The sequence below is a fragment of the Streptopelia decaocto genome (genome assembly GCF_964273445.1).
Source record: "Streptopelia decaocto genome assembly, chromosome: 5".
NCBI lineage: Eukaryota > Metazoa > Chordata > Aves > Columbiformes > Columbidae > Streptopelia > Streptopelia decaocto.
Window position 1 is genome coordinate 67,427,473 of NC_138659.1, and position 24,316 is coordinate 67,451,788.

General features: G+C 43.4%; 1 protein-coding gene across 2 annotated transcripts in view; it reads right to left on the bottom strand.

Annotated features, from left to right (window-relative positions):
- The window catches only part of FGFR2 (fibroblast growth factor receptor 2), an 85,846-nt gene extending 63,423 nt beyond the window's left edge, over positions 1-22,423 (bottom strand). The window contains exons 1-4 of one of the 2 annotated variants that reach the window (XM_082054567.1): positions 21,950-22,423; positions 17,394-17,650; positions 1,888-2,154; positions 1,130-1,204 (exon numbers count right to left, since the gene is read on the bottom strand). In XM_082054567.1, coding sequence (XP_081910693.1) covers positions 1,130-1,204; positions 1,888-2,154; positions 17,394-17,568 — 517 coding nt within the window. In that variant the 5' untranslated portion in view covers positions 17,569-17,650; positions 21,950-22,423. The remainder of the gene's footprint in view (positions 1-1,129; positions 1,205-1,887; positions 2,155-17,393; positions 17,651-21,949) is intronic. The other variant, XM_082054568.1, reaches the window with a different exon arrangement.
- Positions 22,424-24,316: the final 1,893 nt, after the last annotated feature.

Sequence of the window (24,316 nt, forward strand, 5' to 3'; positions counted from 1 at the left end):
CCTTTGTCAGAGCAGCCTCCAGCTGCTTAATCTCAGCCACTTCAAGCTGCACCTGTGAATCAGCCTGGGTTAATCACACTAACAGATGGCAGGGGCCAAATAGGCAGCTAAGAACTTATATCATTTTAAATAGCATCTAATGTTTCACAGCTTCAGACGAGGGCAGCCCTATACAACAATAACTAACTAGGGGAGGTGAAATCAGGCTCATACTTTATCATCTGAACAAGTGTTTCAAGCTCACAGTCCAGCTGCCAATTACTAATCAGGCTGAGGAGCAAATATATACCTGGCTACTGCCTCCGGTAACCAGCTGACGCCTCCCATGAAGGGTTTCTGTGTTCTGCGTGTTATTGACTTTACAAAGCACAAGCGATAGCAAACTACCAGTTACCAAGGGGATTTTGCAACATAGGGGCATAAGGAACCAATATTAATTTTCTATATTTTTTTTTTCTTTGTGACTGCTCTATTTAGAGTCTATTAATAGCTTTCCAAACTCTCTAGAGGGACCAAAGTTTAGCATGGAGATAAGTTTAAGATTCTTTTAGCTCATTTTCATCATTCATAAGTAACACAAAACGTGGTTTTAGTGCTGGATTGCTTTCTTTGCAACAAATCTTGAGGTCCTTTGCAGACAAAAGAACCTCATTGTCTCCAAATTCATTCTCCATGGGGAGATTTCTGGCGAGATTAAGGATTGAAGGATTTGCCTCATTACGACTTAAATTTGCTTTTTGTAGTTTCCATACCACCTTTTAGCAAAGTGAGCTGGAGTTTTGTTTCTTCTGTTAAATTTCAGATCCGGTTCAGGGAAAGTTAGTTCATCTGCGAGACTCTAAACCAGACAAAGACGGAACTTCAATTCAAGAAGAAAGGAAACTGCAGAAAAGCCAGCAAGAAGGTAGAAAGAAAGTACAGACCAGTAAAGCGTGTTTAGAAGAATATTAGTTTATTTTTCTTTTCCAAGGTATGAACTATGTGAAACAGAAAAATGGAGAAGGACAAAAGTAACACTTTTTGACAGCCCATGCAGTTAACAATCAAGAAGCTCTGAAGGCAGGAGTGTGAAAGACAGAACATGATTTTCCACGTGGATCTTGACTTCTGGCAGTTCGCTGTTACTTACTCATCTGGTTGCTGTCATTCACAAAGTCCTCGGACCCATCATTGTCATCTTCATCGTCCCCAGAGGAAAGAGCATCTGCACATTGAAAATAACCAAGTCTTTAAACCAGCCTATTTTGCAGAGAAATAAACTAATGGGCTACATCTTAGATTATCTATCAAGGAGAACAGATATTATGCTAGTTGTGCAGGAGCTAAAGGAAATAAAAACTTGAGCCACAAAATGTGGGTTATTCTTATAAAACTTTAACAAAACTAACCAATACTCCTGAAATGCTACGAAGTCTCCAAAGGGAGTTTGCTAATCCAAAAATCTCTTTCCACTTACAATTTTAATTTTTCTGAAAGACATTCATTTGAGCAGAACTGAGTGTCTCCAGAACAATTTATCTCTAAATTCAAGGTTGTAGGACACCCCTTCTACTCTTCAGATGCACAGGGAGAAAAAAAAAAAACAACCTGTATTCATTCTACTGGCTTTATCATCATCACAGCGACTCTGTATAATTTAATCCTGTCATAGTGGCATAAAACAGAGGGCTATTCAGCAGCTGTTAATCATTATAGATCCCATGAAGTAAAAAGAGTATATACAAACTGAGTCCGTTTCAGGGTCAGGACAAGGGAGAACATACCTGAAATAACTACAGAACTCAGCTCGACTCGCTATGCCCGGGAGGACTGTTTCACGTTATAACATAACATGTCTTTATATCACATTTTACAGCTTCTACATGCAAAAACCTATGTTTAACTTACCTGTAACATTTACAATGAAGTACAGAGTATCACTGTCTAGGGTCCTAACGGCAGTGCAAGCATAGAGGCCCGAATCTCTGGGTGTAGCATCCTTAATTTGTAAGTACTCCCCAATAATCACTGTCCTATTGTCGGGCCCCAAGGGGACCCCATCCTTAGTCCAACTGATCATGACGGCGTCTTTCAATTGACAGCGCAACTCAAGCGGTTCTCCTGGAAGTGCTGAATATACATCTGGCTGAGAGATTTGGTATTTGGTTGGCGGCTCTGCGAAGGTGGAAGGAAAAGGAGGAAAAAAGAGGAAAGAGAAGGGAAAGGAGAGAATTTCCAACAAAAGTCAGTGAAGGCCCTTTTCATCCACAGAAATCAAGTTACGCTTAATAAAAAAGGTCTCATCCAGATTAGCCCATCAATGTGTCTTGTAAAACTGAACCATGCACAAGTATGGGATAGACTTTATTTTCAATAAATTAACCACAAACAAAGTTCATCCGCTATTTATCAGTTTCTCAGCATGTGTCCCAAGTGCCACTCTAAGGCACAATCCTTCTCGATGGTCACTGAGAGCCATCTCTGGGGAGAAAAGTGCTGCTGAACCCCGGGGGCTTCAAAGAACTTGGAGGAGGCAGGAGGAGCTCAGAAAGGAAATTCAGTTTTATATCTTAGCACCTAGATCTACAATTTAAACAAATATTTATCTCTCCCCACTCAATTTTGTAGGTTGCCTTTTTTTTTTTTTCCTTTTTTAAACTGAAAAGAGCTGTGTTGGAAGGAAAAATGGCCAAACAACCCCTCATTAATCAAGCTAATAAACATGAGTTCCTATATGCAGCATACAGGATGTCCTTTATTCTTCTCCCTGCACCCTTCCCAAAGTCTTTACATTTGCCTTCTACACTGCCAAGTCTGCTCCCAGCAAGTCACTTTTTCTTTTAATTTTTACTTTTGCTTCATTTTTTATTTCACAGACTCTCCTGAGCAGAATAGAGCAGAAACCCGGGAACACAAGCGAAGCTTTCAAAGTCACAGCGTACACAGACGTTCACAACGAAATTGCTCATCCATCAGTTCCCTTTTGTAACCAAATCACAAGAATGTCAAATCAAAGCCTTTTTAAAAAGAAAACCCTTGGAAAATGACATCTGCCTGCAGTTAAAAAGCTTTATCACCTTCTTCCATGTCCAGCTCTCAGGGAACCACATCCCTTGGCACTTGGGACCAGATGGCTCAGCACAGGGTGGAGGGACCCCACACCTACGACACACTTGAGCTGTGCCCAGTATAGCGACTGCTTTTCTAACTGGTTTCTCCTTATAACCACAGTGTCCCCCTCCCACAAGCCTCCTGGCCTCACCAAGGCCAGCAGGAGAAGTAAATAAGGGAAAGCAGCCTCAAGACATCTCCTGTTTGCCCAGGAGGAGGGTCGGGTCACACCAACAGCTGCTCCCCGGCACAGGCACCAACTGGGCATTGCTGGTTGCATACTTAAATAAAACACACACCTTGTTTTATTTGCTTGGGAGTCTGAGGAAATATTAAAATAGGTGACTCCTCAGTGTCCACGCTTGTGTCGAAGAATAGCAAAACTCTGGAACCCGTGTTCTTCATCCTTGGGGCACAGCGTTGTCATTTTTGTATGACATCTTCAATAGAGAAGTCTGAAATAAGCCTCACATCTGAGCCAGCCTGTGGATGTGAGTCTGGAAATGCTAAAGCTCTGTCAATAGTGTAGTTTAAGGTAATCCTGTGAGGAGTAGGCAGTGGGACTCAATGATCCTTACAGGTCCTTTCCAACTCAAGACAGCCTACGATTCGATGAGTACCACAAGTGGCCACCACAGTGGGACACTTATGCATTTCAGTATTGAGTTATACTGATGGACTTGAAAACAGCGAGCCAAATTTCTCCTCCCACTCATCATGTCATTTCAGGGAGTTCAGTGGGAGCTTGCCTGAAGCAACAGGAGAACAGATCCAGGGATGCGCCCTTGCAAAGCTTCTCCTGGCTTTTTCCCTAGGGCAAACATGGGTTTTTGAACAACAGATTTGACAGTTGCATCACACCAAGTGTGGCCAAGAGAAGTACATAAAATCATATAAACAAGGCCAATTACGGAGACTCTAAAGATTCTTGGATTTCCATTTTATAATAAGGACTTTCTAGCGTGTGAAGTTCCATCTCAAAGTCTAGGACAGGCTACAGCACAGCTTTATACTCCTTATAGACTCATTCAGTCTTGCTCCCACAATCACGAATCCACAGATCTGCAATGCAGGTGTTTCACCGAGTACGACACCATGCTGTTAGAAATCTGATTTCCAGAGGGAGCACGGGCTCCTTTCTACATGTATTTTGTAACAGTAATGAGTAGAGTTGAGTCTGCTTGAGTTTCTTTTTAAATTCAGATTCCACTGTCAAATTAAAAAATAATAATTAAAAAAAAAAGTAGTTGAAGCCACCTGGCTAATTTACTTTGAAGCTTTTAAGACTTCTTGTAACCCTCTACTTGCAAAGAAAATTTTACAGTTTATGCTGTGCCAACAATGTACAAAAGTCTTTTTAAATGTCTTTCTTTAAACTTTTTAAAAGCCACTGTAGGTAAAGATAACGAAACCCTCCTTTAAGTGAGCGAGAGGCTTTTGCTGAAGAGCCCCAGGAAACCTGCAGGATGGTCACACAGGTTGCAGTGTCCTCCTGGGTAGATCGATTGTTTGCATACAATTAGAAAGGAAATAAATCTTCCGCCCGCCCTCCTTGATTTCACAGAATCACAGAATTGACTGGGTTGGAAAAGACCTCAGAGATCATCAAGTCCAACCCTTGGTCCAACTCCAGTCCATCGACTAGATCATGGCACCAATTGTCATGTCCAATCTCAGTTGCACCTCCCTGGGCAGCCATTCCAATGCCTGACCACCCTCTCCGTAAAGAATTTCTTTCTAATATCCAGCCTAAATTTCCCCTGGCAGTGTTTAAGCCCATGCCCCCTTGTCCTATTGCTAACTGCCTGGGAGAAGATTTCATCTCTTTTTAAACTATTAATCTGAAATTTACAGTGAATCTTTCAAGAAAATTCCACATTCAAACTCGAGAACAGCAATTTATTTCAAAATTAGGAAAAAAAAATCCTTTTACAAGGAAAATCACCAGTCTACTGAAGAAGAACAAGTTTCAAATCAGTATTAGCATTTGGTAAATATATCATCTTCCTCCATTTCTTTCTCTCTAGAGTACCAGGGAAGACGCAGCACAAAGTGTTGTCATGAAATAATGAAGTCATGTTTGGAAATAGTGAGTTATTTCAGGTAAGCCTTTGTGTTGCCAAACTAGAATGTAGCAGCACTTAAGACTGTCACTTTTTATAATGTTTGCCTATAAACTTTTTCCAGTGTGGGTTTGAAATGGTGCCCAAAAGCAAACAGAGAACAGGTGGGATTCTGAGGCACGAGTCCGCCCAACAGCTTCACTGCGAAAATCAACCAGTTTAAACTGTTACAAAAATTCCCAGCAGCACATAAACAACCTACGCTGCCGAGTTAACCCTCTCTCCAGGACACTCCACAAGGATTTTTACACCTCTCTGAAATTCAGGGACAAATTCTGAACTCATGTGTGTGCTGTACCATCAAATCAATGGTTCCCCCGAGGCTGACATCAGGATTATTTCCCTATTTCCACATCTTTGGAGCATACCAGAGAAATAAGGCTGCAGGCTTGCTCGGCCTTCATTTGTACCCTCCCCACAGTGTTTTCAGCAGTGTCCTCCTGAATTTTCCCTTAGTGAAAATATCCAGATGGGAGAAGGAAGAGATAGCACTGCAGAGCCTGCACCACCAAACTAGGCTTGATGATCTGGGACCACATCCATCCATCGCATTCTCCTGTAAATCCTATAATTGTGGCATTAGTTCCTATTGCAAAGGTGCATTACCTGATGTGAATAACACCTGTCTATCACTCCTTAAAAAACAAACAAGGAACAAAGGCACGTGTAAAATTTCTGGTGGTGTTCTTAAACCCTGGGGGACAAGGGAGGGCACGTTGCTTCTGTATTGTCGGCTCTCAGCTACATCCTTATTTGTAATAGTGGTGCACACAATGTATTTTAACTTTAGAAGTGGAGCTATTGAACAATACCACCATGGAAAAGCAAGCTGCTGTTAAATAAACAGACGTGAACTTTTTCTTTGCCTGCTCATACAGTCTCGCAGCATGGTTTGTGCCACCCAGCCAGCAAATGGAGTAAATACTGTTTGTATAAAAGCTATGCCCACAATAGAGGACCGGGGACATTCTGAATGCTGCGTTTCAGATTATTATGAGATAAGCAATTATACTCCAAATCATGCTTCTGGTCAAGATTCAGTCACTGAAACAGGAGATTTATACTTCCTTAGGTTTTAAATTATTATTATTTGTCTCCATTTATTAAAATGTTAACAAAGAACTGCTTATCTTAAGGCTCAAGGCATTTAGTTACTTAGTTACAGAGCCAAATAATTAAACAATCAGCTAATAGCTAACCCCAGCAAAGATTCTCACACAACCCTCCATAACACAAAAGCCTCAGACCCCATCAAGCCACTTTCCCTTCAAAAGGCTTTAGTAAATAACTAAACACTCACCACAGCGTGCCCAGAAGGGTCAACAGACCTGACCTGTCAAGAATCCAAGAGGTTCATTGCAAAATTGAATGTTCCCACAGGGAACGCCAGGCTGCCAACCACTACCCCTCCTCCCGCTTCTTGCTCCTACCCCTTCTCCTGTTTTTCCTGTCCTTGAGGAAGATCCAGCAAGACCACACTGGATGAGCAACATGGGATGGGGATGTTGGGTTGTGGCTGAAGCAGAACAGCTCCGTGACTTTGTGAATCCAGCCCAAGCCTTTAGGGTCCCTCCGGGAGGCAGCTCTGCAAGGTGGGAAGCCCAGGTATCATCCCTCAGGTTTGCAACCTACCCTCCCCTCCCTAGTATAAGCTGATGGGCTTCTCCCTCCATTTAAGTTAGCTCCATGTCCTCTTCTGATGAAGGAAGATAAACTCATCCTACAAAAGTCATTCCTGGCCACGGTGACTACCTCCTGTTCGCTAACAGCAAACCAAAGCCACAAAGGCTAAGCATGTCTCCTTACACAAAGGGGGACAAAACAGCGTTTGCAATTCATCCATCTGCTTCTCCAAAGCCACTGGATTCCTGCTGGCTTATTTGTCCTGCGTTTCCGCCAGCTTGCTGCCAGCTCTGCCCAGCTCTGCCTCCACCAGGCATCATCAGGAAGTCTCTCTGTTCTGATAAAATACTTTCCTTTCCAAGTTACTCAAGTTCTTTCTATAATTTTAAAACACAAAAACTTTGAAACACAAATCCTTTGTCACTGTGAACACCCTGAAGAGCAGGAATCATTTCCCTCCCCCAGTGTACGAAAACATTAATTGTTCAATTTTGACAAAAAAGATCTAGATCTGGTAGAAAAACGTCACAAAACAGCACCCAAGAGCAGGAGATATATGTGATAGTTGAAAACACAAAAAATGTGTCAGATTTTAAGTCTTCATTTGTTCCTTTAAAACAAGCTCCTGGGCTGCTCTATTTGAAAGCACGGCTACTTCCACCAAATGTTAAGTGCCACAGTCTCAAAAACAAAATTGAGAGATTTTTTCCTGGCATCTTCTTTAACTGTGTTATACTTATTCTATAAAGATGTAGTTATCTGGTGGGTACAAGAGACGAAACCAGACTAAAAGAAAGTAGCTGAGAAACAGGAAGAATTCTTCTGCCCTGGAAGTGAACATTTACAAAGTGAAGTAAATGTTGCCACACGATACGTGCTTGGTACTCTGAGCAAGTGTACAGCTTCCAGCCACACCGACTTGCTAGAGCATGGACATCCAGCATCATGTCAACTCCTATTGAGTGTTACATATACCAAGATCATAAAAAAAGTGAATGTCCTCCAATTGAAATACTTGCCAATGTCATCATGGGTAAGGGAAAATATTATACCGCACTAACTTGTTTTCCTAAGCTTTGAAGACTTAGAAAAATAAATAATTCTGGTGAGCAGCAAAGAGTTTCACCACTTGCAGGACCCCCTGGCCAAGAGAAAAGTTCCATATGTGCACCTAAAAATTATCCTCACATGATTCCACCTATCTGCCTTGTGTAATGCTCTCTGGTGGATGAGCAACCATGGAACTGCAGCTCCCCCAGGTAACTATTATACCCCAAGCAGCACTCAGCCCTGGCTACAGACACAAGGGCCTCATCACACCCAGCAGAACAGAGCAGTGGGGGCAAAGCTCATGAGGTCCCCTGTTGGTGTGTTGGCAGACACAGGGTGAGACACATGAATATTTCAACATGGCTTTGACGGCTGCAAAGCAGTTGGGTTGATGTGTCTCACCCCCCTGGCTAAAGGAAGAAGATTCCTTCTCAAAAGAAATTATACTTGCCTATGCTCCATGAAGAGATTAAAAATTCCTAAAACATGTAGACTGCGTGCTCCTACCTGCCTTTATAGTTGTGATCATTGAGTTACGGCTGCACAACCACGCAACACACGTCAAAAAATGCCAAGTATCACATGCTCATGGGCTTGGCTGTGTGCTTTATGCTTTGGAAGCCAAGGCAAGGAAGACTTGGAGCATGCCAAGTTCAAAGTAAACAGCAGAGAGACCAGCGAGGCCACCTCCTGCTGCTGGGAACGGCCCTGCAATTTCTTCCTGTTTGTCCTCGTTCTTCATGGTCTGCTCCTTACAGGATGAAGACTTTATACAACAGTCACTGTAGGATTTATCTGTAGATATGGGACAGAGCAAGAAACAGCAAAGCATTGGTCTGTCTTCTGCACAAAGACTCGGTATCCAGGGAGGGAGAAAACACCCCCAGCCTTGAGCAGCCACACCAAAACCCCTAAAATTATTGTGCTGTCTTTTATAATTTTATCAGTATGATAAGAAGTTACAGGCCATCTTCATGATTTGAACCTTTGCTTCCCACACCAAATCCTCAGCGTTTCTGTTCAAGCCATAAGCTCCATCAGCCGCCTAAAGTAACAGAGTGATAGTCTCTGTGCCAAGTGTACTGGGGAGTACAATATCAGCCTAACGCACATGTAACGCAATCTCAAAAATAATTAACTACTCTTCAAACTCATTACAGAAGAGTCTTCTCATGTAATCTATTATACAATACAAAGGGGAAATGTATCACCTCTTGCCAGAACCTCAAATGAAAAGCTGAAAGAAAATTAACCTCTTCCCTCTAAAAAAGCAGAATCCAAGACTAGGATAATTTTCTCCATGTTTCTACTTACAGCAGCAGCATAACATCAAATCTTCCTGACTGTATTCTGCACATAACCAAGGGCCAGAGCAATTTAACCTACTCCCACCGTCCAACTTAGCATTAAAGTCTGCTTGGGAAAGGCTCCATGTAAGATATACAACCTTGGACATATATTAGATCACAAAGGGTTTTTCTTGGTTTTAGTGTTTTCTTGCATCTATTCCAATCTGCAGCTTTTTTCAGGTTCTTTATATGCATTTCAAGAGCAACATAAAAACATAACAAAACATAGCATAAATGCAAGCATAGAAACACAGCCTTTTTCTTCCAGGTTCACTGAAGGCCATGCTCAGGACCATCACTACTCCACATGCAAAAGAAATAAATCACAACTGTGAGGTTAAAAATTGCACAATTTCATGTTTGACTGTTAGTTCTGGATGCCGAGAACATCTATTCAGATTCCCTATAAGCAAGTCAGCAGTTGTTTCTTTTGTACACGGTCCCATTTTTACTTGACTATACAAATCCTCTTAATTTTAGCAGCTCGTCTGGAAGTTTCGTCTTGCCTGTTCCCCTGAAATTCATCTTCCCCCACTTCCTAAAGTGGGATTTGAAAAAAAAAGTCACTGGAAACGATATCCCCAAAACATCCCCTCAGCACTTTCGAGAGTCCTATCCAAAATGCATATAAACCGTAGGGTATTCTCCAAATACTTCAAAGCTCCCTTTTAACCGAGAGCAACATTTAGGCAAAAGACATCGGAGCTAATTTAATTCCAGTTGCACACAGAGAACAGTCCCCTGTGGTACCTGGGGTCAAGAAGGACCAGCAGAACAAGCCCTGAAGTATCTCTGCTTCCAGGTGGCCCACAACCCTTTACGTGACAAGGGTTATTTTTAACTTGCAGACACCTCCGTCACTCCTTGCTGTGGCAGTGGCTCCTGGGCGCTTTGCCACTCTAATGGAAGATGGTTCAAATGCTTCTGCATTGTTAGGAAAAGGGCCATTACCGAGTAGTGCTGTGCTGCAGATTTATTACAGAGCCTCCACAGCCATCCCTCATGCCCAAAATACCTATGCTACCCTGGTGAGTAAACAGTATCAGATAAATCTGGATACTTCAACACTGTAATATCTAAACAGAATTATTTTTCATGATTAAACTATGTTTAATAGAACCAAGTTCAAGAACTGCTCAAAATTTAAACTGGGGTTTTCAAATGATTTTTAAGAACTGTTGGCTGGCATACAGATTTATAAATCTTATTACGTTCCTTGAAACAAATTAAACATTGCAACACGGAGACACTGAGCAGGGCACTTCCCAAACTTGCAAAGCGAGTCCTGCATAGCGCACTCTCCTTTGATGCCCTTCGCACCCGAAGAAAGAGCATCATGAACCTCGCATCATTTTTCTACACCACAACTTTTTATTATGTTAAAAATGAAGTTGAAGCATAGTGGTCTCATCAAGTTCTGTTCCGTCCAACCACAATTAAACCTCCTACAGACTTGTCCTGGTCAGTGCAGGTTCCTAAGGGATTCCCAGCCACTCCATCTGACTCCAGACCCCGCTCAGAAACAGCCACAAGCCCCCCTGGAGAAAGCCTGAGGTGAGAACCAGCACATCACAAAACTTTCAAAATAGAAACACATGAAAAACTAAGAGAAAAAAAAAAAATTACAGGCAAAACTATTATTTTCTCCTCCCCAAAAAGCTTCTCATCTTCCCTTCTCTCCCTTCCAGTCCCCCAGCACATTGCCCTTCCCAGTAAACCCTCACGAGTACAATTGGTTTCCTTCATACAAAGGAATTTTCTCCTCCTCTTGGTTCTTGTGGCTTTGCTACCGTACGGTGCTTTGCAAGGCTGCTCGACATCGCTTAATGTCCCAAACTGATGAGCCAGTTCTTTTGCGGGGGAGGAAAAGCAATAATTACACACAACTTGCAACTGCATGTGAGGAGGGGAAGGAAAGTAGGTCAGATCTCACAACTCCTCAGCTTCGCTGAGGTTCACCAAACGCTTTCACTTACAGTCATCTCGAAAATACAATTAAAATAATAACAGCAAGGCAAGCGAAAGAAACAGCACAGTAGAATTCAGCTAGAACTGAAGTTTGTCATTCTGTCCCTCTCTTTGATATGGATAATGTCATTTGTGCGGTGACGAGCAGCAAAAGGACCTGAACCAACAGAAAGTGAAGCCCATGAGACATCTCCGCACCAGTTGCTGACTACTCTCATACTCAAAAGTAGGTCCAGGAAAACCAAATCCCCTAAATTGGGTTTTTCTTCCAAAAAGAAAAATCCGGCAGTGATAATTAAGAGATGGGAAAGGATACCCTGGAGATGTACGTAATCAGTAAACAAATTATCAACTTTTTTTTTTAAAAAAAAAAACCCACCTACATAAATATTTACCCCTCTAACAGAATATCTCATTTTGCAACTGCCCTCGTTGAGAGGCGCAGCCCCCAGGCAGAAAATGCCGACTCAGTTTCGCTGATGCGCCGACTCCGACTGAAACCCAAAGGACCAGACTTCCAGAACAGCGCGGCGCTCCCAACACACGTTTCGTAATTACAACAGGAGCTCTTGGCTGCTGCGCTCCTGCAAATCTGGCCTTTATTTAATATTTGCCTGTATTCAAAGTCACTCCAACTTCTCCTTCAATCAGTTTAAAAGTCAGCTAAGGGGCGGCATCCCTGATGTTGGGGGCAAGTTGTGCCAAACTCTCCCCAAAAAAATGCTACAGATACACAGAGCGATGTGCTAAGCTTAAATTCAAAGGTCTGAATTTCAAATCTGTTCCCAAATTGCTGTAAGGATGATTTTACCCTGGCAGAATCTAAGCCAAATCAAGTCTTGTCCAGTTTCCCACAGACACCACAAACACAAATCAGTGTGTCCTGTCCGACTCTGCAGAAGATGCTCCCACCGGACCAGCACAGCATGTCCAGCCTGCAACCATGGAACCAAACCCTGGTTGCAATAACTGGTGCGAAACTCCAGATTCTTCATTATTTCAGATGTGTTTTGGGTTCCCGGTGCCTTTTCAGCATCAATTTTGAACTTGTTTAACTACACTGAAATTAAATTTTCTCTTCTAGTTAAACCAGGTGCATTATTACAGATAGACAAGATGTAACTTGCCTGAGTGGGTGATGGTTCTTTTAAAAACATGGATTTATATTGCTGTAAACGCTGCTTTCAAAAAAGTCTCTGCTTTCACTGTAAAGCTTCAACCTTGAGGACTCACAAAATGTTTAACACGTAAAAATCCGACACTTCCAATAAGGAATTTTTCTCTACTAATGATAGAAAAAGGGATAGTTAGGCATTTTTCTTGCATTCTCATCTGTTCCTAAACTAAACGTTCGTCTTAAGAAAATACTAATCTTTGAATGTATTTGTTTAAAGCCAAGTGATCATTTCTCCTGAAGCTGGGAAACTGGATATAGAAATACGCTCATTAAGACCTATGCTATGGTTTTTATTAAAACACCAAACAGTCCATCGTCTCATGTGTACACAATCTTGCATAACTGGAGACGTCAGCATTTTCATTGTAAATTCTGCTTTCAAAGGTTTGTAACTTGCCTGTAAAAAAGTTACTGTAGCCTGAGATTTGTTGCAAGTTCTTTGCCAAGGAAGAGCTATTTTAAATTTAGAAAACTATGCAGCCGCTGGAGTCAGACGTTTGGTGTTTGGTTTGAAAATCTTCTGACTCAAAAAAACAAACAAACAAACACCAAACACCTCAAGAAATTAAATTCCTAAAAGTTTCTATTTTCCCCCTTCAAAACGCTGCAATCACATGGCAGATAAGCCTGAAACTTGCAATCATTTGTGCTACTTTGCAAAACAGTTGTCACGCTGACACATCAACTCCCAGTGTTTCATCAACACCACCTGTAAATAACAACCCTACCCATGCCCAATTAGTGTGCAGCTCAAGACCAAGCCCCTGCTAAAGGACTGAGGATTTTAAACGCAGAATGGACACATTAAGACTGATTTAATCTGGCTGCTTGTACAATTCCTCCAAATCTCAGCTAGCAATTCCTGTACCAGGCCAAATAACTTACTGAACCGGATCCCTGAAAGGGCATCCTGCCCTCACCCGAAGCTGCAGGGATGTCACATTCCTCCAAATGGGCTGTGATAATTGCCCTTCCATTTAAAAAAAAAAAAAATATATATATATATATATATATATATATATATATATATTTAACTAATCAGTTTGAATTGTTAATAATTTGCAGATAGTGAAGCCACTTGTTAAAAAAAAAAAATAGAACAAGGGAAGCCGGGGTAAACTTTTTGCTTTATTTCTCCTACTAAATTGGATCCAGGTGCTTCTCCACCACCTCTGCCCAAGGAAGATGACCACCATGGGGTCCCACCAGCCATGCAAGCCCTCAGCAGGGTGGCACCGCCATGGAGAGGACCTCTGGGGACACTCCAGGATGTGACAGGGGACATCCCACCACCACAGCATCCAAACTCCACGGGCTGCAGCCCTGGAAGCCTGAGAAGCACCTCACAAGACCCCAAGTCCTGACCAAGGCAGTAGCATCTCCGAGTGGACTGGGCTAAGTGCTGTGACCACATGTAGCCTTAACCTTTAAGTACTGCCTGTGTTTTTACAAAAAAAAAAAGAAGGTATATTGCTCATATTATGCAACATTGTTACAAAAAGGGTAAAGCTCTGGGTACTTCACTGAATGTGTTTATATTTGCAGGTTGTTTAGTGTCAGCAAATAGCTGTGACTGAGTTAAAACCCAAATGATGGCTCGTTACTCACTTCAGCACTTATCACCCATTAAAGAAGGTCCCTCTCCCTCACTGCTGCTCCCAGGAACCTCCCAAATGTGCATTTAAGGCCATTTTGTCCTGTGTTTTTCCCAGGACACAGAATTAGGCTGTCCCTTGTGGAAAGCTTAAATTAGTCCTTTGAAATCTGACCTAAATTAACAGAACTAAACCACATTGTTATTGCACCAGGCGAGGGCTCCGAGTGGGTGCTCCAAGGCCAGCAGCAAGGCGTTGCATGTGGGGAAGAGACTAAATTAGCTACCCGGCAGAACGATAACACACAGCTTGGGCAAGGGAAGGTCAAGGGAGAGCTTGCTATTTATCAAATACATGTCTAAACTAATTATTCAGTTCACAAAGTAACCCTTCAACCTATGTGTGCGGTCAAAGCCCTTTTGAAATGTTGGCTATCATCAAAGGCCTTCACAGCCTTGGTGCACAGAAAGAGAATGGCTCCTTTATACACACTGGAGTAGGCTTATTTCTAAATATTTAAAAGCAGAAAGGCTTTGTGCTCCCTAGGGTAAAAAAACATATGTGTAAACACTTGATGCAAGACATAATTCGATAGCTGACAGTCCCCAAACTAACTCTTACAGGTCCTGTTTCTGATCACACTGCTCAATAGCCTCTGTTTTTAACCATCCGTGTTCAGGGAAGAAAGCAATAATCACCATACTCGTGATCCAGCACCCATGATATCAATATTGACATTATAATTTACAACGGCTCAAGATACCATCTTCAGAGTAAATACTTTCATATGTACCAAAGGAATATCTAATGCTCACAAATGAGCTTCAGAGCTCAACGAGCCCAGTGTTTTATAAAAGCACCCGAGAGCAGTGTGCTACCAAAGAGAACAGATTGACCGTAGATAAGCAAAAGTAAAGTACCTTGATGCAGGACAACATTTTGCACGTATTCTGCACATATTCACGCATTTAACTACACTATTAGATAAATATTGTTTGTGCTGAAGTACATACTTAACCAGGTACTCGGAATAAAGAGTTGTAAATGTCCCTTAAGTTATTTTTATCTGAGACAAGAATACATTATCTATTACAATCAAAGGAACAAAAGGCCACAATCTCAATTCCTGTTAATGTAGCATACAGCTTTTTTTGAATATTCTGAATCACTAAGACAATAAGCAGTAACAATAAAAGCACCTAACATTAAAAAAAAGACAACATTTAGGGGATGTTCATGAAGGATGACTAAGGAACAGATCAACACGTGTCACCAAAGGTCATGGCCCTGTCGACCTTCTCAGCTGGTATGAAATGTCATCGCTCTAATGACTGCACAGTCAGCAGCCCTCCCGAAAATTCACATTATTAGAGCACCTGATCCCCCAAATGAGCTGTGGCCAAGACATTTAGTATTTACCAAATTCGAGAAAAGTCTGCTTTGTCTTTGAAGAGATTTTTTGGAGGGTGTTTTGGTTTGTTTTCAGCTGACAGAGCTTGTGGGTGGCAGTGATGGAACCCAGAGAAGGTGATTGTGTAAAAAGTTGGTGTTTTTTTAAAAGAGGTTTAAGGAAGCACATAAAGGAGGTTTTTATTTCCCAAATCTCAGATATAAATCCCACACAATTCCCTGTATTCTGCAACATAAAAGCTGTTATTATACCATTAACTTAAAAGCATGTTTTTTTCTTCCTTTCTGGTAATGATTCGGGTTCTCACATCTAAAATAGTTTCATGTCAGTAACTTTCCTGCCCGGGGAAGAAGTTTTAAATCCTTTTTAACAATTTACACTTTGATAAATCCCAGATTCCACCCTCTGGATATTCACTGTGGAAGAAACATATTTTTAAACTGTGCTTTTTAAAACAATAAACATTATTCCTTCCCTGAAAAGCTGAAAAATTATCAGGCATCCTTCAAAAAATATTACTCTTCTCCCTGTAAAATACTCTACCAGTCATGTAATCCCATTCTTTCTGATTTAACCACAAAACTAGGGGACCTCACTACAAACAGCTAAACAGAAACCAGAATTATTCGCAATTTTGTCATTCCTCTGAAAAGCCAAAAAGGCACCAGATGTGCAATTAACAAATCCTACAGTAAGTGGTGATGAGATTTGGGCTTTTATTTTAATCTCAAGTTACCCTCAAAAGAAAACAAACAAAAATCTTTGCTATCAACAATCTCTATGGCTGACAGATGACAATATTGCTATACTCTGTTAATTTTTTCAGGAATGTTTGCTAGGGAGGAGTGTTCATCGTCTCTAAATAGTTCATCCCCTGCCATCAATAAAAATGTACTTGGAATGGATTCTAAAAATGTGTTAGTTGGTGACATCTATTTTTAGAGGCAGTGGATAGAAACAAATAAGTTTTGCATGAAAATGTATTTAAAAACAAAGCTGTATCCGTGGACGTGAGTAGCAGAATGTGTAAAGGCCAAATTCTCTCCAGCAAGTTTGTCGGATCAGAAGTGCTCTATGGACTATTAGATTGGTTGACAGTTGTGTTATTAGAGATGTAATGGCTCCTCCAAAGGACAGATACCACCTTACAAAGGAAGCCTCGCTTTCCCCCTCCACTGTTCAGAGAGCAGGAAAGATCCTACACAATGCAGTAAAATCATTCTTAAATCAAATCACCTCACGACAATAAAAAAGCAGCCCCTCCTTAGCTCTTTACAGAAGAAAAACACTTTGCAAAGCTTGAGGAACGGATAAACCTAGCAGAACACACCAACATGTGCACACTCAAAATAGGAGGTTTTATCAAAATGCCTCTTCCAATTGAAAGGTTTCGAGTAGCCTTTGCTTTCATGGTAATAAACTGCAAGCCTTGCCATTCAGATCTCAACATTTAAACTCCCAGAACTTGCAATCCAGTGACAGCATCAACTGGTTTTGGGTATTAACAACAGGAAATTCATCCTAAGTACAAACACCAACAAAGCTGCAACACCATTTTTGCCTGGTAAAATTAAACATTCAGGCCACACAATTAAAAACTATTGGGATTTCTTTTTTCCTGAACTTCTCCAGTTAAGAGAACCACAAAGACAGGCAGCTATACAGACATTTCATTTCTTGAGACAACAACATGCAACACGTATGTTGGTGCGACTGGTTTCCTTAAAGACCCATTCCTGAAAGCTTTCAGCCATACACTTTGATTATACAACGTGATGACAGTCCCGAGTGAAATCACTGACATCACTTGCTTGCATAATACTAAATAAATGGGTGCTTGCACGAACACAGCCCACGTGTGAGCAAGAAAAGTCAAAAAGCATAACTCTTGAGGGCTCTTCTGTTACTTGCCTTAGATTTACCAAAGCGCATAAAGATGCTGATTTCTATTTCAGACGTCATTTTTAAATTAACTTCTGCAGAATTAAGGATTCTAGAGTGATTTACCTTCAGGTTCCAGCGTGGCGTCTTCAACAACTAAATTAAACGAAGGTCGAGCCAGGGCAAGTCCAGCCATGGTGACCACCACCAGGCAGATAAGGCAACCCGAATCCCAGCTGACCATCTTTTTAAAGTAAATTCCTGGTCCATTTCCATATCTCCATGTGGACTTTAATCCCATCTGAGCACCTCTAGAGAAGCATGGAGAGAAAGCGATGCCTTCGGCCAGGGTGATGCCTCCTCCCTTGGAATGACGGCTGCTGCTGTGGGGAAGAGATTGAACACTGTCAGCAACCCCTTCTGAAACAGCAAACCCAAAAACTTCAGAAAGCCCTGAACAGACCTGTGGTGAGAGGGGGAGGAGGAGGAGGATGGGAAAAAACAGTTTTCCAGCTTCAAGAATATGTGAAAAGTGAGTGACTTTTCATTTTCTGTTAGCAGCTTCCATCATCACCTGAGGCGAAACCAAGTCCTCCTTGTTTTCACAAAATCACTTCTCAGCACATATTTAGAGAGCTGTTTTACTGACAGAAAAATATACAGTTTTTTAAGAAACGAAAGGCACACACATGTGCAGGCACATAACCTGTAATGCTTCAAAATTACCACAATTATACAAATCATATACTTGTTATTGTTTGAAGGTTTATGTAAGTTTGCCTTGTTTTTCATTCCTTCACCCAGGCAGCTCTGCGGCCAGCTGAATTTACAAGAATTCAGTAATTTTCCACAAGAAAAACTGTTGAAAAATACTCTTTAGACTTGGATAATCCATAAAACTTTCTTTGATGTCAAGACTTCCAGCTCCCCTATGGATGTACCTTCTTCTGCCTCAGTTCAGTGTCATTTTGAAGGCTGAGAGTCCTGTGCAGGTGAAAGACTCAGGTCTTTGCAGGGATACTGGTCAGCTACACTGCATTACATGGAATTAAAATCTGTATAAGGTGTGGTACAGATTGCACTTTCACAGGAGACTTCCCCGGCATCTTTTTCCATTCCTATGTGCTAAACTGCACAGCACACACATTTCTGTTCTCAATCTCCCTCTCAGTAATGCTTATTGATAGGTATTTTTTGGACAGAGAAAAGAAAAATCTATTTTATTCACAGCAAAACTAATTTAAACGGATGGAGTTGATCGGTAATCCAGGCAAGGGCTGATGGAAGAGAGAAGACGTACCAAAGTAATTGGCACTCCCTTCAGGAGAGCCTGTTGCCACCACACTAAGATGCCAGGTGAGGGTCACAAGAGCATCCTCACAGGGTGATTCAGCAGCTCAACCAGAAAATTAGACTTGATTTTCCGCTTCAAAAGTAAAAGATGGTAAACCTCAGTGAATGGACAAAACAAGTAACGGCAGCAATTGTTCTAATCTGGCCAATGATTCATCTAGATGTGATGAAATCAAAATGAAGCTTAGAGAGAGCTTGTCTTGAAGGGAAAAATAACATAATACCTCTTTTTCCCTCCTGCCCTCACCCTTGAAGGCTGCCTTTTCTTTCTTGAGAGTGTAGAGATAAAGACAAACTCCTCAAAACTCCCTGTCATTTGGATGTGCTGTGGTACCTTAGCATAGAGTACACACAAACATGGACAAATATTCTCCTTTTATAGAACCAACAATTAAAAGGTGTATTCAGATTTTATTAGCCTTTTGCTACCTGCTCCCTACAAACCCAGTTCACGGTGCTAAGGACAGAAACACTGTCGAGGCACCTTTTATCTTGAGTACTATATACAATAACTTTTGGAGTCAGTAGAAACGGATTTTAGATGAAACAAATAAGGCACTTGGGGAAAATAATTAATACATTGTATTTTTCATGAATCGCTGATACTTCAGGGCAAGCTTTTTCATCTCAGCTGCTACCAGTTCAAAGCTCTGTCCCTCCTTTAGAGATTTAAGCATAGCATGAGCATCCCAGACCACAAGCTACCAACTACCATTAAATCTCCAGTGAAACCACCACCAGACCACTGCATAAATATTTGCAAAGAGCTTGCTGAGCGCTTCTTTAAATAAGCGCAGATCAGGTGTAGAACTGAAAAGAGCTCTGTCTCCAGGACCCATTTGTGTTTGAAGGACTGGAGCAAGCCCTCCTGGACGCTACCACCCAGGTCACCCTCCTGCCTCACCACAGCTCTGTAGCTCAGTTTATGCAGCTGTAAAGCAGGTAGAAGCATTAATTAACAGGCTGGATGTAAAGCTAATTTAATTTCCATATATCATCCTGTAAACTCTGATTAAAAGCTATGTATATAAATGCAAAATGTAATCACCATTTTGCAAAGAGAAAACATACCAGAATGCTTGCATATATTCCAGAGTCCTTTTTAACAGCATCAATTTCACTTACATTTCAGCCGTTTCAGATTTTTAGGCCACATGAAATGCCACTGAAAGCACATTTGTGGTTCCTACCCTCATCTCAAGTTCTGAAGTGCAGCACAAGGCTACTTGACCACACGTCTTCTCACCTGAAGCTTTTTGCCAGCTTCTGCACCTCAGCATCTGCCAGCAGAAAGAAGGGACCCTTCATCCACAAGGCAGCGGAAAATTCAAACCCGTGGCTTGCAAAGGCGTAGCAAAGCAAAAATCAGAGCTCTGGACCCATCCAAGGAGCCAAACCACTTTTCACCATCACGACAGCAACCGGGGTTTGAGGATTGCCCCTTCCCGAAAGAAGTGGAGTCCAACGAAGATAAAACGAAACCAAATTCTTCTCATAGTTTAATCGCCACAGTTGCTGGGGGACGAGTCTCTGGAAAGACCTCCTGCGCTGGATAATTATGTACCTCTATCTCAATGTTTGGAACACAGCCCCAGCATGCTTTTTGGCCTCCACAATTCTGGCTTCCTGACTACAATACCATAATCCCTCCTGGAGTCTCAGACTCAGTGAAAGCCACACGTAGTGTTTATTTTTCCCCTTGAAAGGGAACTCTGTCTCTCTTCTCAGCCTACACTTTGGGGAGGAGTTGTCAGGCTCCAGTGATTGATGGCTCTCCTTGCCACTCGCTCATCAAGTCAATTTTCACCTCGTCACATACCTGCCCAAATTTCTTTGCCAAACTGACAAGCATGGGAAAGCAGACTGGTTTGGGAGCCCAACCAAATTCCTCCAAGCTGTACTCCAGTTTAAACACACACACACACACACACACACACAAACAAGTAGTACTTGTTCAGCAGTGGCATTAATTAAATTCAATGCTCAGTGTTCTTTTTAATCTACTTCCATTGTTGTTTATAAGATGTTTATCACTCCCCAGGGAGAGTACAATTTGTAGAGCATGTTAACCAAATCAATACATTGCTCATTGTATAACTCCAGCATCTTTCTCTATTAGGCAGGGAATAGCATAATCTGAATGAAATATGGATCTTCCCTCCACGGAGAAATCCGAAGCACTCTAAAAAGCCCAGTAGCTTCATCAGAAAAATCCAGGTACACGAAGCTCTAACGCTAACAGCTTTGTATACACATACACACACACGAATATATACGAGTCTCTAAATGTGTATATACACACGCATATAAAGCTAACACGACTCTTTATCATAGTTCAATCTCCAAGCAAATCTGAGCATCACAGCTACTAAACATTAATTCTGGAGAACTAATGGGAACCGGCTGGCAGCTTCAGTACTTTTTCATTGTTTGAACTTCTTTCATTTGCTTTCCAGGACTATCCTGTTTTTCTCAAGTCTTTTGCCACTAAGAGATTGGGAGCGGGGGGAAATCTGCATTTTAATTGACATTCCTGAGAGAGAGAGAAGTCCAGAGGCTGCTGATTGCTGTCTATTCAGCCCAAACAGGCTTTTCAGATGAAAATGAGTAAGGGCTAGTGGAAGATTTACAGGGATTTGGTACAAAGGAGACAATGAAGTTTTAAATGTTGATAGCGTTTCACACCAAACGCATAATGGGTCCCTGTTTGAACGGGCAGTTTTGCATTTAAATATATATTTCATTGAGGTTTTCTCTTCTTCCCCCCCCCCCCCCTTATCTCAGACGGAGGCGGTTCTGAACCGCCGGCCCCGCTCCCCGGGCACGGTGGGGAAGGACCTCCCGGTCCCCCTTGCTCCGGGCGGCCCGTCCAGGGGGTGCCGGCCCCTCCAGCCAGCGGTACCGAACCCTGGGGGGATGCTCCCCAAGGCTGAGCTCCGCTTTCTCATCCCCCGCTGACCGCCCTGCTGTCACCGCTGGAAACTGTCCCCAAAGACAGCCGTGCGCGAACCGGCACGGACCCAGCAGTCCTGCTCGGGCATCACCCCGCACCGCAGAGGCAGAAAGTCCGACCCGCAGCCCCGCCAGGGAGCAGCGGGGGAACGCACCCCCGAGCCGCCCCGCCGCATCCCGGCCCCGGGTCTGCCCGAGTCCCGCATCGGCACAACCCGCCCCGGTGCCGGCGAGCACCAGGTGCGAGGCCCCGCACCCAGAGCGCTGCAGCGGGCACCGGGAAAGTGCCGGGATTTCCAGCCCTTCACCACCTTGTAACCGGCTCGAACCTTCCCCTCCGCCCCGCTTCCCCGGCCAGGCCAGCCCAGTGCTATTACCTGCAGCGAGAAAGCTCCTCGGGAAGGGTCGGTTCCCCCGCAACAGGCGCGGTGCCGAGCAGCGGCTCCCTGAGACGGGGCGAAACTCCTCGGCGGCCGCGGTCACTCCGCAGGCAGCCCCGGCGGGGCCGGCTGGCAAACCCGCAGCGGCGCAGCGGGGCGCATCCCCCGCGGGACGCGGCTGGGGGAGGCAGGAGGGAGGCGAGACGAGGCAGGAGCCGGCCCGGCGTCCCGTCCCGTCCCCTCGCTCGGCTGCAGCGCTACCGCCTCAGAGGGACGAGCCCGCCGTGCCCGGCGCCAGCAGCCTCCTCCCCCGGGCGGGCATCGCCGAGCACAGCGCCGCGGGTCCCGCTCCGCTCCATCCAGCCGCCCTCCCCGACCCGCCGCAGCTTTGTCAAGCCGACAACCCCCCTCGGGTGGGTGGGTGGTTTTTGGTTTTGGTTGCTTTTTTTTTTTTTAAGTCTCCCCCCCCTTTCCCTCTCTCTCTCTCGTCGCACTCCTCCGGCTCCCTTCCTCCCTCCCCTGGTCACTCCCCCCCCTGCAACCCGAGCCGTTTCCTGGACGGCGCTGCTCGGCTCTGCCAATCGCGGCTGCCGCGGTGCGGAGCCTGCTCCCCCGCCCGGCCCGGTGCGCAGCGCTGCGCCTCCCGCTCCGCTCCCGCGGAAGGGCTGCGCTCAGCCGCTGCCCCAGCCGGGGGTTGGGGCTGCTTCCTCGGCGGCGACAGCCCAGCAGAATCGAAGTTGCAACTCAGAAGCAGCGTTAAAGAGGGGGCGAGTGAGGAGCAGGGTCCCCCTGTTGCGTTACCAGGGGAGCGGGGAAGCGCATCCCACAGCGGGCGCAGGGCTGGCGGGGGAGGAATCCTGCAGAGGCACCTAAATGCTGAAATACGCTACCAGCTTTCCCTGAAAACCCCTCCAGAAGTTTAGATAACGTCCGCTCAGAAAATCCCGCAGTTTAGGAGTCTTTTAGTTCGGAGCCTGATTTCAACTCCCGTGTGAATTCATCTGACACCTTTAATAATTGCGTGCGTGGTGCCCTAACAGGGAAAGTTGTCAAATAGTTGTGCAAACATAATTTGCCTGGACACACAGATTGAAAACTGCAGAATACAGGTATTCAAAATTCAGTGTAACTTAAGCTGATACTTGCTTAATAAAACATTTGCTTTAGATACCATTAACTAAAAGGTTGCTAATAGGCACTCCATGTAATGCTTGCTTTGTAGAATCAGCTTGACAAGAAGATCAATAAGTAGTGGTTGCCCCAAATTAAATCAGTGTTGATCAATTTAATGTTACTTTATTTAAGCATAGCCCTACTATACATTTTGTATGTTGTGTGCAATATTGATCAAGGGGACTTTCAAGGACTATGCACAGTGTAGCGTAACTCTCTACTTACATACTTCCAGACACTGAAAACTTGAAAACAAGTTTTCTGAGCATATGTACTGACCTCCCAGAAAGTACTTTCCCACCATCACTAGTGGTAGTGCTGGCTTTATGAGAGATGGCAGGCAAATTTGTAATTGATTAGAAACACAGGTTTAATTTTTTTCCCCTGTTCCTAAAGCAGCAGACATCTGAATGTTCTAATTGAGAGGCCGAGATGTCACAGTCAAGATCCAATTTTCCCAGCTCCGGGCATGTCCATCGCCCATTGAAAACATTGTTAGCGCATTCTCACATAAATTATTGTCTGTCACAGGAAGCTGCAATACCTCTCCCCATTCATTGATATCTTTGCATACTCTGAAAGAAAAGGAAGCATTCCACTAAAAATGACAAATCAGAACACCTATTCCCAATGTCTGGAAGCACTTGTCAGAATTTTTTCTTTTTCAGGATGAAAAGATAGCAGTCTATCAATAGCAGCCTTTTCTCTTAAATGAGCCACATTCTCCTAAAGTGGCCCACAACAGCCCAACTCCTCAACCTGAGAAAAGCAGAAGCATGTTTGGAATTAAAAGGGAGGGGTCGGGGATCAATTCTGTCATCATATTTAGGCTTCAAGAGATCTCAGTGGGCCCAGGGAGCCTTTCATAGCAGTTAGGCTGCTGAATGAGAGCATAATCTCTTTACAGTTTTTTCCTCCTCCTCTCAAAGTGGCTGGGATCTTTTCTGTGAGCCCTCCTGCACGTGAATGGTGTGGCTAATAAGCCTATTAATGAGGTTCCACAGCGGAGTGTGAATAGGTAAATAAGCCCCAATCTGTTGAGGTTCAGGAGCAAGGGCAGTAAAGCCATCATGAACTAAAGGTGACAGTTTGAACTGAAATAGGAACAACAGCTCCAGGTTTCAAGCGAAAGAAAAGACGGACAAGGCACACATTCAGGCTCCTTCTACCCCCTACCGAGTCCTATTTTCT